This window comes from Cyanistes caeruleus, chromosome 5 (genome assembly GCF_971803275.1).
Source record: "Cyanistes caeruleus chromosome 5, bCyaCae1.hap1.1, whole genome shotgun sequence".
Lineage (NCBI taxonomy): Eukaryota > Metazoa > Chordata > Aves > Passeriformes > Paridae > Cyanistes > Cyanistes caeruleus.
This window is the reverse complement of record NC_141705.1, coordinates 35177888-35194914: the sequence shown is the minus strand read 5'-3', so window position 1 is coordinate 35194914 and position 17027 is coordinate 35177888. Positions and strand designations below refer to the sequence as shown.

General features: G+C 34.9%; 2 protein-coding genes across 17 annotated transcripts in view; one reads left to right on the top strand and one right to left on the bottom strand.

Moving 5' to 3' along the window:
- WDR17 (WD repeat domain 17) overlaps positions 1-6239 on the top strand; it is a 56139-nt gene extending 49900 nt beyond the window's left edge. For 5 of the 7 annotated variants that reach the window (XM_086891583.1, XM_086891579.1, XM_086891578.1 and 2 more), the window contains 6 exons: positions 662-803; positions 892-994; positions 1891-1992; positions 3098-3193; positions 3363-3546; positions 5239-6239. In XM_086891583.1, the coding sequence (XP_086747709.1) occupies positions 662-803; positions 892-994; positions 1891-1992; positions 3098-3193; positions 3363-3546; positions 5239-5358 (747 nt within the window). In that variant the 3' untranslated portion in view covers positions 5359-6239. Of the gene's footprint in view, positions 1-661; positions 804-891; positions 995-1890; positions 1993-3097; positions 3194-3362; positions 3547-4154; positions 4311-5238 lie in introns of those variants that run through there. The other 2 variants (XM_086891582.1, XM_086891580.1) reach the window with 1 other exon arrangement.
- Positions 6240-9412: 3173 nt separating this feature from the next.
- Positions 9413-17027, bottom strand: part of ASB5 (ankyrin repeat and SOCS box containing 5) — a 41822-nt gene continuing 34207 nt past the window's right edge. For 9 of the 10 annotated variants that reach the window (XM_086891592.1, XM_086891587.1, XM_086891591.1 and 6 more), the window contains 5 exons: positions 16342-16449; positions 14792-14942; positions 14524-14658; positions 12297-12488; positions 9413-10940 (listed from right to left, as the gene is read on the bottom strand). In XM_086891592.1, coding sequence (XP_086747718.1) covers positions 10813-10940; positions 12297-12488; positions 14524-14658; positions 14792-14942; positions 16342-16449 — 714 coding nt within the window. In that variant the 3' untranslated portion in view covers positions 9413-10812. The remainder of the gene's footprint in view (positions 10941-12296; positions 12489-14523; positions 14659-14791; positions 14943-16341; positions 16450-17027) is intronic. The other variant, XM_086891584.1, reaches the window with a different exon arrangement.

Here is a 17027-nt window from a genome sequence, read left to right as displayed (position 1 = left end):
TTATTTACTAATTTCAAAAACCATAAGGCCATATAAAACCATAGAATGAATTTGTCTCTACAGTCTTATATGTAACATATTCTTTCCACCTCTATTAGTTTTTTGTTGACTTTATTTTCAGTATTGTACAATAAATTTAGTTCTTTATTTCATTCCTTTGTGCACTCTTTCCCTGACGCACATTACTTTCTGAAGTAGCTTACGATCTTCAGAATTACCTGTCAATATGTTTTATAACCTAATAGATGTGCAGCCTAATCATGTTTTGGCAGATCAACTTTCTGTGGTCTGTATTGTTTTACATCTTATGCCTCTAATGTCCATAAATGTCCCCTTTCCTCTTCAGCAGTGGAAGGGTCTGCTTTGGTTGGACTCCATTAGAATACAACTCAGACTGAACATTTATTAAACAGTAGTAAAAACTTCACAAAAACATTAGCAATGAAAACTGCTGCTGCTTAAATTAAAGTTACAGAACCTTTTCCAGTGTTGCTGTGGTCTAGATGGCTTTCTTAATATGCATTATATGCAGGTATGTCTTTCAATGACTCCAACAGAGAAAATTTTTTCGTATTGTTATGTGCAAACATCAGTATTTCTCTGCATCTTAGATAAGTATTGGAACATTTCAGTTACTTTCTGGCAAATCTTTGTTTTCTAGTGTAATCTTCCTGATGTGGAAGAATGCATGCGACTAGCAGAGACAATCCAGGCAGACGGGGATGTATTTGAAACAATAAAGTACTATCTGTTAAGCACAGAACCTGAAAAGGCTCTCCCAGTTGGCATTCAGTATGTGAAAGGTAGGTACTTGGATGAAGAACAATTTTAAAGCAAAAGTCATTTTTATAACTTCCCTCATGAGGTATTTTTCTTTTTATTTTTTAACAGAACAACTTTGTGGCTCAGACTGGACTTTAGATTCAGTCTTTCCGTATCTTGATCTTCTAAGTTACATACGGACTGAACAGTTAATGTTGCCTAAGTGTAGTGAGTGAGTATATTTTCCTAACTTAGAATAAGTGGAACTTTCTTAAAGGAATCTTTCAGATTGCATATATATAGGTGCACACTGTTAGTATAATTTTTTTTGTTTAACAGAAGAGGGACGTAAAAAAATTCCAGCAAGCATGTTTGTTTCCAGTCTGGAGAATAGAATGTGGATTTTCCCAGATTTTGAAGGTTTAGCAAGAAAAATAAGATATTTTAATGCTTCTTTCTCTGTGGAGTATTTACAATATGTGAATCAGTGCTGTCTTATGTGAAGAACTTCACTTTGATCAGCTCTGGTTTCAGTTTCCTGAAGTGGTATCACAAGTCATGTGGGCTTTTATGTCAAAGTGTTAAGGAACATTGGATTGCCACTCTCTGAATTAACTCTAAAATAGTTGGATAGCTCTGATTCACCTTTATGATTGACAGTTGAAGCTAGGCCTATGTGCCTACACAAGTATGCACAATATACGCAAATACACAATATATCCTTTTCACGTGAAGAACGAAAAGGAGGAAAAAGTTGGGGGAAACTTGGTGAAACTGAAATCAACACTAATATTTGAGGCAGTTTTATTTACATTTAGACTTTTATCACATTAAAAGGTCTGAGTGATTTTGTCTTTGTAACTCTACATGATTGTGCCTAGAATTGCATTGTATGTGCCATTAAAAATTTAGTAATGGAGATCAATATAAAGCAGATGAAGTCTGTTTTAAGAAGTCCATGACACAGAAAGTAAGCATAATCAGGAAACATATATTCTTCACAAAAGGTGGATGGATGGATGGATGGATGGATAAATAAGGTTTTAAAATTATAATTCGAATATGAGTATGTTTCATGTTTTTTCAAATACATGTTGTTTTTCATGATTGATACTTGCTCATTTACAGATTTCGGAATGAGTTGCTGATTTTGTGTGGTTATGTTGGTGCTTTACTTGCCATCAGAAGACAGTATAATAGCATTGTACCTGCACTGTATGAGTACACAAGGTATGAGTACACAGTATTACTGTGTTTTCATTAACTCTGAGTAATCTCAGTCCTTATTATGACATATGCCATACATTGAGCCCATTTCACATCCCATCTCAAAAAATTCAATACATGTCTTTCCTCTTCGCTATCCTCATGTGTGAAACTTGGTGAGAGGATTGGGAAAAGGGAAAAGGAGAATTTTTTTGTAGTTGGTTTCTTTTTTCTTTTCTGAACCTTAAGAAATAACAACATGAAACACAAGCTTTTACAGAAGGGCTATTCTGATTATGGATATTAATACACTAGTAACAAGCAGTCTTTGAAACTCAGTTTCTGTTACTTTTGGCTGCAAAGCTTTCAATTATCCTGGGATATAAAGAACTACACAATCATACAGCTCAAATTTTTCTTCTTGGATTGCCCAATATCTTCAGGACTCACAGATTTTTAGTTTCCAGCCCATCTTAAACTGGACACTTACCTGCTTAAGGTGGACAATTGACATGCTTAATTAAGCAGGACATTTTTAATCAACATCAATATCCCAACAATATCCCAACACAACACAACAAAATATCCCAACACAACACAAACAAAAGATGGCTGAATTAGGTGAGGTAGTAACTGCCCCTTATATTTTGATAAATAAAAAAATGCAAGGGCTTCTGCAAGGGCTTTGAAACTGTTTTCTGCAAGTGAAACAAGGCTGTCCCAAAACATGTGTTGGACCATGTTTCTCTAACTGCATTTTTACCATATGGAGCATATATAGGCAAATTGGATCCTTAATTTTAGTAAAGTTGACAATATTAAAAAATAAAAATACATATAGCCTTAAAATATAGAATGGCCTAAAATTTAAAACAATTGAGCAAATTAAATAAGGTATAAACAGGGATAATTAAGATAAAATTTAAATCGAAAGCTATACTTCTATATTTAGTATGAGTGTTATCAAAGTTTAATATAGTGTATATTGTGAAGTATTAATTTATTTCCATAGTTAGTTCATATCCAATCAAAAATAGTTTTACTTTATTACTGTCTATCATATTTTGCTTATAGGCAATAGTTATTATCAGGACTAGTTTGGACTTTAACTACTTGTATTCCTTTTCAGTCAGCTTTTAAAAAGACGGGAAGTATCTGTACCTTTGAAAATTGAACAGCTTTCTGAGGAATTAGATGCATGGAGAGCTTGCACACAATCAAATAGGTAGGTGGAAAAATATAAAATTACCATGAGTGAGACTCATAGTATTTAACATAGTTTTGTTGTATATTTATTGCCTTTGTAAAGTCTGAATGTCACTGCTTTGAGGATCTTAATTTCTAACACAAATTAGGAAGTGAAGTTGAAAACCAAATTTATTTTATGTTCATAGGCCTGCAGATGAGTTGCCGTGCACCCCGCCCTCTGAATCGCAGAGAGCGCTGTATTCAGTACTCGTATCGCGAATTCAGGAGGAGCCTCTGAAAGGAATGGTTGGGCCAGACTGTGTCACTGGCTCAAATCTTCCCAGTCATTCAGATGTTCATACCTCTTGTTTGACTGGGCTAAAGATCCAGGTACGGTTTTGGAGAGCTGAAGTATTCTTTCTTGCTGATAGCATTGACTACTTGTGAGGTTGCCATAAATCAAAGGTCCCTCCCACCATTTGGCTGGAAAAAGGTCCAGGAGCAGACTTAAAGGTGACAGGCAGTGACATCTGCTATATAAGAAAGGCTGCATAAAGAATTGTCCAATCAAATAGTTGTCATTTCCCAAATACCAAACCTTTTCATTTCCATGGGAAAGATTTCCTTTGCCAAATGTTGTGTCTAAAGTGCATGTATCTTACTGGCTACTCCCTCAACACAGCTTAAATAAAAGCCAGGAAATTATTTGTCTTCAACCACATACTAATATTTTTCTGGTTTTGGTTTTTATCACTGTGGAAGTACATACTATAAAACTTGGAATTCATGCCTAATTAAATCCAGATGTTAGAAGACTAAATATTCAAATACATTTATTCATCACTCACATTGAGTTTTATGATCAATACACATTAGTCCTTATAACACCTCTTTAATATCTTGTTATTTTATTAAAGAGAAAATGGAAAGATCCTGAAAACACTGCTCCTGAAAACATTGACTCCAGACAATGCCTCAGTGTGAATTTAATTTCCTAGGTGATGCCGAGTCTGTTTCCTCTGTCCAGTGGAAGATGTTGGCCCAAAGAGTAACAGGTTGTTGTTAGGGTTGTTTAGGAACTAAGAGGGATAGATAGTTTTGTGACAAAAACTGGAGTTTACAAAATGCTAATGGGATTTTTGAGGTAAACAAAATTCTAAACTTCTCACCATGAATCTCGAAAAACTTGCTCGTAACACTTCCAGATTAGATCAGTGGTTTCTGTCAATGGCTGTACTCTCAGCATTTGCTAACAGCCATGTATAGCTGCCACTGTTACAATGCCTTCAACAAGAATAGCAAATATGGTGTCACCAGCTTGTCATCTACAGGATCCTTATTTCTGGATTAGCATACATTAGGAGTCATGGCTTTAGGCATGCAGATCAGCTCAACAATCAAAATCAGTTAATACTAAAGCAGAGCAGCCTACTTGCATGGCTTGACAAGTTTTACGTAGCAAAGTTGGAGAGCATAACTCTTTAAGAAAGCACTGAAATTGAAATGCAGCTTTAAGAGCAGATTTTGTCAAATTAATAAATTAGCAAATAGCTCTTCCATCACATGAACAAGTACTTTTTCCTTTTCATAGTGAGTATTTCAAATTGTTCTGTGGACTGCATGTAGACTGTGTTTTCAAACAATTTATAGAGGCATTATATCAGGGCTTTTTTGCAGATAGGAAAAAGAACAGATCAGCAGAAATAATGACAGACATGATGAAATATGGACGGTATTCAGAAGAAAAGTGTTTGTTACCTCAGTTTCTAATTCAAGATAAATTTAACTCTGGAATCATTGACAAGCATATAGAAAATAACAACAAAACACATAAAACTAAAAATTTAAACATTATGAGAAGTTGGGTTGACAGATTTGGGAGCATAAGTGCCCTCAATTCATAATGTGTAGCTTTATCAAAGTTCTAAGTGAGTGGGGAAAAATCTCTGTGTGAGCATAGTGGATAGGTCTAAACAAGGTTTTTATGTTCTTCTCAGATAAAATGTGCTTTCTATTGTGGCCTTTATACAATACACGTATGATTTCTTTTTCTTTCCCTTCCCAAACATTTTTGCTTTACAGGGTCCTGTGTTCTTCCTTGAAGATGGAAAATCTGCTATTTCACTAAACGATGCTTTGATGTGGGCCAAAGCAAATCCTTTTTCACCATTAGGAACAGGAATACGACTTAACCCATTTTGATGAGGTGTTTCCTCTGTACTTTATAGTGCTTAAAATAACACTCTGGGGGTTAATGCTGATTTAACCTTGATAGTCAAAGGACAGAAAGGTGGTAGTTGATTCCTCCTGAAGGTCAGTTACTTGAACTTTGAAAATTATAGGATGAGAACAAAAGGATTTCTATACAAATGTTTGTTGAGGATCCAAAGAAAAAAGTTATTTGATAATCCAAAGAAAAAGTCCTAATTTCATATATAGCCATGCCATTTTTTTAGTAAGAATATTGTCGTCAGACAATTATTTTTGTCAACTCTGTGTAAATAGGTGCTTAGTAAAGTAAGCAACTATCTACACATTACCAAAATACTGATAACAAACTGTGAAACCCATAAACACTCTTCCAAATATGACTTTATTGACAGGAACTGCAACCTGTTTTTAGAATAACTGAAATATTTTGGCTATTTCACACTGTCCCCCTTTTTAATTTAAATTATTTTTTATGTGTAGGGTTCTATAGCAAAAGTGAAGTTTAAAGAGTAGATGCTTTGTTTCATCCACTTGTTATTATGCTTTAATAGCAGTGCAAATAGAAGGTCACTTTTGTTTTGTTTAGATTACCTATTTATTATCTATTTATTTAGATTATCTAGATTAAAAAATTCTATTTTCTAATAGGATCATATTTGGCAACATTCCCTGTTATGCTTTCACTGGAGGCTAAAACGCTTTATAAACTTTTTTTTTTAAAACAAATGCTTTGTAAGGAACAAACAGCATATTTATTGAAGTTATTTAACTATGCTATGTACATTTAAAATGCTTGTTTTCTTTTTAAATTTTGTATTAGTTATAAACATGCATATGGTATGACAGACCAGAAATAAATACTTGTGCATATATATATTTTTATTTACTAAATCTGTGCTCAAATGGGAAAACAGTTATGGCAATAGAATACTAAAAGTATTTAAAGGTGTGTATAGTATGGAATTTAATTATAAGTAATGTATTATTATTATTAATTATTCTTATAATCAGAATTGCTCACCTGTAGAAAAGATGCCTTGGTTACAATACTCTTTATTAGCTTAACTAATGGCACATAAGCAGAAATCTGCTTTATCTGTTCCTACATTTTTTGCTGCTGCTTTAAAACAAATTTTTAAATTTATTTAAATTCCTGATAGTTACATGAAATGTAAAGAGGTTGCAATTAAAAATTGGCAGAATTATTTCTATAGCAACTGTTGTAAAACTGTAAATAGTATCAGGTCTCTATTTAGCAGATCCTATCAAACAATCTTCAATACAGAGGTAAGCTTTGCCCTGATTTAACTACAGAAATAACAATGCCACCATGCTGGAAAGGAGATTACAAATAAAAGAAAATCCTGAGTTGTTTTCTTCCCTCCCTCTTTAAAATGGCAAAATTTAACTCTGGCAATGTTCTAGAGTATTATTACAGGGTTTCTCATATAAGAATATATTGGGTGGACGGAATACAGCTGTTTTGTACCCTAAAAGTCCCATATTTGAATGTACTTGGGTGCTGGAACCGAATCTTTTATTTCCTGCAAGTATTCTTTGAAAATGGTTTTCCTTTGTTTGTTCCATGGAGCTTGCAGAAGAATTCAGTCTCAGAAGTTAAAATTCATAGTTTTTGAAAGAATTTTCCAGCAGTCAGTATCCGATCTTGCTTCTGTCAAATGAAAGACTACCTGTCTTTTAATACATAAACCGTACAACCTGGTATGTAAAAGTTGTTGATACAGAGGTGGAGAGCAAAGGTAAGAACTGAACACACAGCCCCATGACTGATGATTGGGATCTGAAGCATTGACTCAACTACCATTCTACTATATTTAAAATCTTTTGTTGTATCACAAGTATTTTTACTAATATTTCACAGTTAAAATATCTTAAATATGTAGTGTAACTACATCAATGTGTTGCACACAAATTGTGCCTTAACATGCAATCTTGGGCAAATCTACTCCCTCTAAATTACAGAGTAAGGGTTAAGAATTCTTTCCTTACTAAAGTAATAAAAATTAAGTCAAAGGGTGTTTTTTTATATTGGGGATCCATCAGGTAACAGTCATTGTGAATAACATGAGGTTGCAGTTTCCTTAAAGTTGTTTGTACAGTGGTGAGTGAGGGGAATATGCAGAAAAGGTTGTAATTGTGTCTGCTGTTACAGCTGTGGTTGCAACTGTCAACTAGTTCATCTTTTCAAAAATAATTTCAGATTGTTTGCTAATATGTAGCTTCATTGTCTAGTACAGCAAGTCAAATACAGGTATCTCCCCCTTAATATTAAAGAATACTTTCTCTTCAAAAGACTGTTTGACTCCTCTGTAAAAGTCATATTTCCATTTAAATGAAAAAACATATGAAGCTACACAGCTACTGCTTTCCAATTACTATTGAATCTCAATTATGTTCAACATCCCTGCGAAACCAAATCCACTGTTCTCTGGAAATAATCTGTCCAACAGTGCTGACAAGTTTATAAGCTTCAGAGACAGCTTCACTGGCAGCTGCAGTCTGAGATAGGAGATTTGGCACTTTAAACCCACGTTGTGGACTGGAATGATGCCCTGTTTGTTCCACCCTGTGTGGGGCTCCTCCCAGGCTGGGCCTGTGATGCTGGACTGGGCATGGCCAGAGCCAAGTGGCCCCCAGCCCCAGGACAGGCCCAGGAAAAACACAAGGAGAACATTGTAGCATTGTATTCCACCTGCTTTCTCACCCACTAGTGAGGTAGCCCCTCTGGGTCTCTGGAATACTTTCAACAAGCCTACAGGATTTCATGATTTCACTGCTGGATTTCTTTCCAGAATTGACATACTACACTACATTTTTTTTTTTTTTTCTGAAAATGCCTTAGAACACTTTTTAACTGGTATAACAATTAATGTAATAAGGGCTTTATTGGAACAATCTTTAACAGTGCTCTGACCTGGGTGAATGTTTGCTTCAGATCCTGGTTCATAGTATTTTAATACATTACTTAACATTTATTTCATACTAAGAATTCAACCCATCAAAGCCACATTGGAATATGGCCCTCACAGCATGAGATCAGTAACAAACCTGTTTCCTTTCATTTCTGGCTAAACAAGGCATTATTTTTGGAATGGCTTTTACCAAGTACTAACACCAGGTATTTCATTGTTCTGTGTTTTTAGTATGTTGCAATAGCATGCTCTGATCTGCCAGAAACCTGTTCCAGTACAGAGTCCTGCCAGGCCAACAACATCTATTCCCTATTTTGTTTGTCCCTGTCACATAGTAACAGAAACAATGCCCCATCCAACTCGGTTCAGCTTGCCAAAATGAACTCAATTTTTCACGTAATAATGTGTTCGCAAAAGATTTAAGGTTATGTTGAAAAGTGCCTCTTGCCTGAGATCAAAGTAATGGTATTACCAAAAGCCAGTTTCTTTTGACTAGTCTCCTATTCTGTATAATTACAGAAAAAAATAGCACCAAATACCTGTAAACTACAAAGATGGTCTTGTTTGCTCTTTGGATGGTGGCAGGGATCAGGGGGAATGATGGGAATAGATATTGCACAAGTGCATGATCACACCTATTTGCAATGAGACGTTTTGGATTCAGGTGTGACTCTTAACAAAAATTTTAACATTATCTAGTTGTGTTCTGAACAGCAGAATGGCCGTTTGCTGTAAACTGATATAGGTGTATAGAACATGAGAGCTTTTTTTGCCACTTTGGATCAAACTTGAAAAGCAATGTGTACACCTGAAGATGGGGCTCTAAATGAGCTCATTCTACGTGGGAAGATTCAACAGTGCTGTGGTTGGCTTGGCAGTTCAAAGCTGGCTTGTTTGTCAGAGTAACACACAGTAATGGTGTACCTAAAAACACAAATTGCTGCTTTCTGGATGAAAACAAAAACCACTACACTCACCCCAGTACAGACTCAGGATATGATGGACTCCTAAGCAGCTCCTTATATTTGTATCTGACTTTCCTTCTCCAGAAAAGACCCCTAACTAGAGTTTTTGCAGGGAACAGAAACAAATTAAGGTTATTTAACACAGTGTCAAGACAACTACACTTTTTATTAGGTGCATATTATTTAGCAACTGAGTAAGCATTCCTCTTTGTGAAAGCTGCCTCTATAGTTAGTTCCTCACTTAGCATCTTTCCAGTAGAAACATAAATACTGAAAGGAGTCACTGAAAAGGAATGGAAGAGGGTGAATCACCAAGGACAAATGGCAAGTTTTCAGGTGTCCCATGCTTTAGTTTGTAGGAATTGAGTATCAGTCGCTGAGAGCGTAATCTGTTCTCAAAGGAACACCAAATGAGAAGTGGGGAAAGATGAGTGCTGCATTTTCATCTATTCAGATCACAATCATCAAAAATTCAAGGGCATGAGCAAAGCTTTAGGCTTTTCTAATGTCTCTTGGGGGTGTCACCATTCCATCTCTGGCTAGAGTTGAACAATACCTTTTCACAGAAATGCCTGCTGGGGTATTTGCAATAGGATTTTTGGAGCTAGGTAAATGTTTACAAAACGGATAGTAAGAGAAGTAATGTCCTTATCAAGATGTACCCATCTTGATACAGAAAACTGACATGTTTGAAACCTTGTAATCACCTCCTGAACTCAAGCTTGTGGATTCAGTATCCAGATCTCCACTTCAGAAAGCTCACAGATAGTACACATTAAAATATGCCTCTCTCTGAGGCAAATAATTATTTAATATGCCCATTAAATGCTTGTGATACAGCATTTTTATGAAAAGATAAGGGAAGTGCCCATGTAATTCTGTTTTCTAAGACTATTTCAAAAGTATCTCTGTGGTAAGGCTTTTGAGAAATAAATTACTAATTGTACCAATAAACAGAATTCTACAAAAATTAAGTTTGTGTTCACATCAGTTTAATTACAATTCACAGCACAGGCAGTGAGGAAGAGAAAAGGAAGCTCCTCACTGTGATTAATGAATTGTTTATATAAAGAAAAAGAATCAAAGTCTAATTGTTTTATTTTTATCAATGCATATAGTGCACCCATCACCAGATATTTTTAGGTACACAAACAATAGAAATTTAAAAATACAAATGGACAAACTTAACAAATAATAATGAAGAAACTCTTTGTGGTTCAGGTGTGTCAAACAGATTTTAAAAACATAAACACAATTAAAGTTAACAGCACTAAAGCTATTAAGGGTTAAGATAAAGTTATACAATCATGTCCCAGAGTATCAGCACACTTATTTAATTCAGCTGGATTAGCACCTTGGCACTAGTTGCTGAATGGCTCCCAATTACTATTACATTACCAACACCAGGTGTCAAAGATACAATATTTTTAAGCAATATGCAAAAGGCTTTTTTTTTCCGCCCAGCAGTTCTTTAGATAAAACATACAATAAACAGAGAGAAGAAAATGTACTTGCTATATTTAAGTTTCTAACAGTTAATTACTATGTTATCTGTACTGTAAGAAATTCTTAAGTATTGTTGGCAACTGGAGCTGTGGAACAAGATGCAGTCTAGCTCTTCCTATGTAATTTCGGATACATAGTCGGCAGAGCTGACAAAGAGAAGATGGTGTGGCTGCAAACAATAAAGAAAAGAGTTTAATTGTACAACTATAAAAGCCAACATTTTGTTTTACAACAGTCTTGCACAATAATGGGATTTAAAAAAAAAAAAGATTTAAAAAGTTCACATTTTTCAAATTTGACCTTTTTCTTCATTCCCTTTTCTTTATTGCCTTTCTTCCCTCAAAGGTAAAAACTGGAGCTGCTTAAACCTTAATAATAGTTAGGGAAATACTAAAGAAAGCAAGCCAAGGTCAGTTTTTTTAAATTAAAAACCAGCTCCAAGAAAATATCTGAATTCAATAACTTTAAAACCTTCAGACTTGTTGTTTTGGGGTTTTTTATTCACATCACAGGTTATATACCTGCTACAGCACTACCAATGCATCACTGAAACAAGAATAACCAGGCAAAATACTCCAAGATCCCAGACCATATTTAGTGGTCTTACTGTTTAATCATGTCTTTACCACTCTAATCCCACTCCTTCAAAATGAACACTGCTGTTTTCTCTGGACAATAAACCTACATCTGTTTCAAGCCATGTAATTTTTTTTATTTGCTCTAACTTTTAAAAACACTACTAGTCTTAGTAAATTTGTGAAAATAGACAGTTTTAAGAGGGGTTTTGTTAATAGCATTCAGACTACAGAGTGGTTTTTCGAAGGAAAATATGAATCAGTCTTACTTGTCAGTTCACCTCTAAAGAGGTGCCCATGGTTATTCAAGGAGTTTCATTCTCTTGTGGCTTATTTTTACATTCTGCATAGTTCAGTCTGAACAAGTCCAGCTCCCTTTGGAATATTCTCTCTCTCCAAAGCAGATAGACCTTTAAGAGGTTTGAGGGACTATAGACTCTTTAGTCTCCTGTTTCTCAGGTTTTTATAATTTTTTTAAGAAAATTTAGAAAATTACACTTCTTATGCCTTTTGCCCACAATCAAAATAATTTGCTTTATATGAACATAAAATATATATTTAAAAATATTATGACAGCTGACCAAAATGAAATATTTTAACCTGAAATTTAACCTGTTTCTTTTTAACAAGGTCTGTAAAAATGAATAAAAATGTAGCTTTAATGTCTACTTGTGTAAACACCCAATAAACATATGACGATACTTTTTCAGCTTGTATAAATTCTCATGCTGCTTGGTCAATGGGCTCTGGCCTGAGGCTGAATATTGCTGAGTATGTTTGTAGTTAGAAAGGAAATTACCTGAATGCTCATATATTCATTTCATAGAGCACAGTGTTACCTTCTATAACATGGGTTGTTTGGACTGTTAAGTTGGGGGTTTTTCTAGGTGGGTTTGTTTTTTTTTTAATAATACAAGTTTCAGTTTCAAATATAAACATGTAAAACTTACCTTCGTGGAAGAGCAGCAGTCTCTCCACTAAACTGCTTGGGGCAGCTAAATCAACAGGCCTCTCAAAATCTGAATTTTTGGCATTTATGTCTGCCCCAAATTCGAGGAGTAAGTTTACAATCTCTGTACTAGAATGCTGGGCAGCAGCATGGAGTGGAGTTTGCAAATTCTTTCCTTTCTGCACATTGGCACCTGGTGGGTAGATTCAATAAAGAAATGTAAGAAGAGAATTAAATATGCCATTGAGTAAGAAAGACAAGGCTACAAACAAAGAAAAACAACAAAAAAAAAAGTAAAACAAAGAAAAACTGCCACTGGCCTGGAATGCCAGAGTGCATTTAGCCACTTTTATTAATTTTATTGCATAGATCTATAACTAATCACATCAGTGTTTTGTTTGGGTTTTGTTTTTTTATCCTAGGTTTTATTATCTAAGTACAACCAGATTAAGAGGTATCAGGTACCAGCCAGAGAACATGAGCATCACTATTGCCTAATCACAATAAAACACTTTTTGTACACATTTAAGACAATTTTCACTACATAAAAAACCGTATTTTCTTTATTTGAGTCTTAAAAAACCCCAAAACACTAAACTGAAGTTTTGTATGTATATTTTTGTGAGTACACCAACTCAAGAAGGAATCCTGGACACTTTATAATTTTTCACATGTTGAAGCTTGCAAAGGGTTTGAAATAGATTGCCATCCCATCTAACCTTTATTTATTAATCTATAAATTAATTTTAATTTTAATTAAGGTGAGATACACAGTCAAGAAAGCTAATAGGGAAAAAAAAAAACCCTAAATCATTAATTCTCCCAATCCATGAGTTCTAATTATTACACTTTTATATTAATAGGTAATTGTTAACATGTTTTAAATTAAAATGGACTAAATTAATTTGCACTAATGCATTCATATTCAAGAAAAAAAAATCCATACATGAGTTAAACTAAACTAGCTAGTATGGAAGAATTTCCCTTGTAGGCAAGCTGTTGCTTCATCTAAAACCAAGCCTTCTTCAGATTTCTTACTGACCTTGTGAGACCAAAAATTGCCCTCTGTACCAGCTCTCCTCCCTAAATCAACACTTTATGCATTTTAAATGCCCATTTGAGTAAAATAAGTTAATAATGTCACAGGTCTAGCAATTGGGTCTGAAGTCTGAATAATTCACTCTTCTTAACATTAACAATTTGCACATGCTTCTGCAGTACCATGCTTTTGCCTATTTCATTGTCTATCTGCTTTCCAACTTCTAATACATTCTCACAAACTGATAAAATGTGAAAAAAAATTAACTTACATAAATAGCTACTTATATCCTCAATACCCTTTTCTATTTCAGGGCACCAGCAAATGTAGAATATGCCCTTCAGTTACTGTTTTTTCTGTATGGTAGTATTTGAATCCCAAAATATGCTACTTACACTTTTGCTGTTCTTAAACCTAAAAAATCATGACATAGGGTAATTAATCATTCAAGGAGATGGACTCAATGAGAAACACTTTAACTGCTTGTTTAAGTTCTAAATATAGCATGGAATCAACTAAAAAAACTATTCTGGTTCAATGATAGCAAGGCTGAATTATCCATATATACATTTTAATTTCTTGCTCTGCAGGATGCAAAAGCCCTGTATGTAAATATCTGAAATACAGAAAATTGTCTTTCAGCTATGACAGTAGTGTTCCTGGACTTGTGCTGAAACAGAGCAAGCCTTCAACATCTCTTACCCACTGATTAAATAAATAATCTGAAATTTAGGATCAGATGCCTTTTACCTCACCTCTTCCCTCTGCAACTCAGCCTCTATGCCTTGTGAAAAGCCAGAACTTGCTGAAGAATGAAAGCAAGTGGGACTTCATTGCTAAAATAGTTTGATTGAAATCTCAATGATTACTATATAAAATTTCTCAAAGCTCATTTTTTCCCTTGTTTTTCCTAAAGAAAATTAACACCTATAAAGCTGCTGTATGTGCTGAAAATTTTGAACATTCATTCTTACTGGTCTTGCTTAGTGTTTTCCTCTTATGCTTACTATGGCACCAAAAAATAAAAGATATAGTAAGTTATAAGAAAACATGAATCAGCATAAACTTTGAAGTAGAACCCTGCAAGCAAGGGTTCCAGTTCAATTGGCTGAGCACAGCTGACTTCAAAGGCAAGCACAATATGCTTATTTTACAGACCAGTAATATTTTCATTTAAATCATGACATACCTGCATAAAGAAGCTTTCGAATACAATGGATCTGCTGTGAAACACAAGCTACATACAGAGGTGTTCCTAAATGAGGAAGATCTTGGTCAACATCTATACCCCAGGATATCAGTACCTCCAGACATTCACTGTGACCTGTCAGTACAAAGCATGACAGTTTGCTCGACTTCAGTACGCTGTCCCATGGACAAAACCACACACATTTCATAACCCTCTTGCTGAGACATTGCTCAACTGCTCCATGTTTATTGAGGAGGTAATTTCTTACCTCTGCTGGCTGCTTCATGTGTTGGTGATGGCAGACAGGACTCCCACTGAGCTTTGGCACCGTACTGTAACAGGAGCTCGGCACATGCTGCACTGCCTCTCGAACAGGCGTTAAATAAAGGTGTCACTCCATCAATTGTGGTAGCATTTACCTAGAATATATAAAATCTATTTACAAAAAGAATTGAAAGAAAGGTAGATTTTTAAAGAGGAAATAGTTATAAATTGCATAAAATGAAAAAAAAAAAATAAATGTACTAGTTAAAATAACAAGTTAACTGACCAGCCCCTGTGAAACTGTCTTCCTCTTACCATGCTTCTCATTTGGAATTAGTTTACTATTATTCTTGTTAAACTATGTTGGATAAATACACCTGGAATACTAAAGATTGACATCTGGGCAGTAAATAATTTTAAAATAAAAAAATCATTGCACTGAGCCTGTTTCACTGATACAGAAAGTTTAAACTTTGGGTACTAATGGGATAAAGGGATTTTCTCTCCACAGCTCTGGCAAGAATTGAGGATTATTTGCCATTTTCTTCTGTTTTAGTCTCCAGGTTCAAGTGATTTTTCACAGGATGGAGACAAAGCTAAAAGCATAGGCTCAAGTGTTTTAATAGCAACCTCACCACCTCACTCTTCAACTGGATATTTCCAAATAAGTGTGAGAGAGTAAAGAGACAAAGTAGGTAACTTTGTGGGGGCTAATAATACTAAAGGAAGGGGCAGAAATAATACTAATAATAGTAATAATACTAAAGGAAGAAGGCTCCTTCCAGGATTCTGGCCTATCCTCTTTCATGCACCCCCTGAACCCAACAAAACAATTAAAAACAGTAAAAATAAACCAGGTGAGAAAATGAAATTTTTTTCTTACAGTTTTTTTATCTTGTGCTACCTGAAGTAGGGAGAAATTGGTTTTGGAAATATCTATGTATCTTTTTTATCTTTTTCTATAATAACACAGACATATTCCACATGGTTCTGAAAACTGAATTTTAAGAACAATAAATATTTCCATTACAAGACCAGAGACCTGGGAAGCTATGCACTTGAACTCTGATGTCAGCAGACATTGCACGGAAAGTGATCTGTAAAGTCCCATTTTCATTTTGGGATAAAAGATAAGACAGCCTATGTCAGGAGTACAGAAAAGAGACTTCGCTTTTTCCTACTCAGACCAAAGAATTTTAAGACCATACAGGTGTAGTGTGACAGCAGGCGTTCTGAAGATTAAAAGAACAGCCTCCTAAAAACCACTCAAAGCAAGAGGAACCAAGTAAAGCAGAGGAATGCATTCCATATTTTAGAAGAGAAATATCATAATGAATTTCTGCTAACAGATTCACTCCAAATTGTTACTGTCTCAGTGGCTTCCCAGCACTCTCATTTGCCAGCATTCAGATGGCAGCTGCAATTACATGAGATGAACACAGCCAATAGGATAAGCACAGACCAATTACATTAAAATCAAGGAAAATATCTTTCTCAGTTAAACCAAGGATAGAACTGGACTTCATATAAAAGAAAACAAAACCAAAGCCTTACATTTGCTCCTGCTTCAAGGAGGATTCTTGCACATCCTACATGATCTCCCAGACAGGCTTCATGGAGTGGAGTTACTTGGTCAATTGTTAGTGTGTCTACATTGTATCCCTAAAACAGATGTAAATGGTATTTAAAGATCATACAAAACCTATTAAGAGCCATTTCCTCATACTACTGTTCAAATTAATAGTTTACAATACTCTAACTAGGCTTAAAACTCAACTTGCAATAAATTAATCCTCAGGGAGCATTTATTTTTAATCAGGAATAGGCATAAAATAATGCAGACTGTTTAGATGCTCAGTGACAGGGCAAAAGGGAACAGACCCAAGCCAGAACATGGAAAATTCCAAGAAGCTTTGTGGAAAAAAAAATTTACTGGGGGACAGTGAAACCCTGAAACAGATGAGGGAAAGGATGGTGCATCTCCACTCTTGGTGGTCTTTAAAACCTCACAAAGACCTGAGTCTAAACTCTCCTGTGATTCTATCATCCTGTGACTTAAGGTCTGAAATATCCAAAGCTATGAATTTTAGCAAAGAAAACACTTACTGGATTGAGAAAATCACCAAGCCCTCTAAATTTTTTGGAGTAGATGTTGTTTGATTCTTAAGAACTAACAATTTTATCTACCTGTTTTCATCAAATGTATTATGGTATAATTTCTCAATATTGAAATAGCTAAT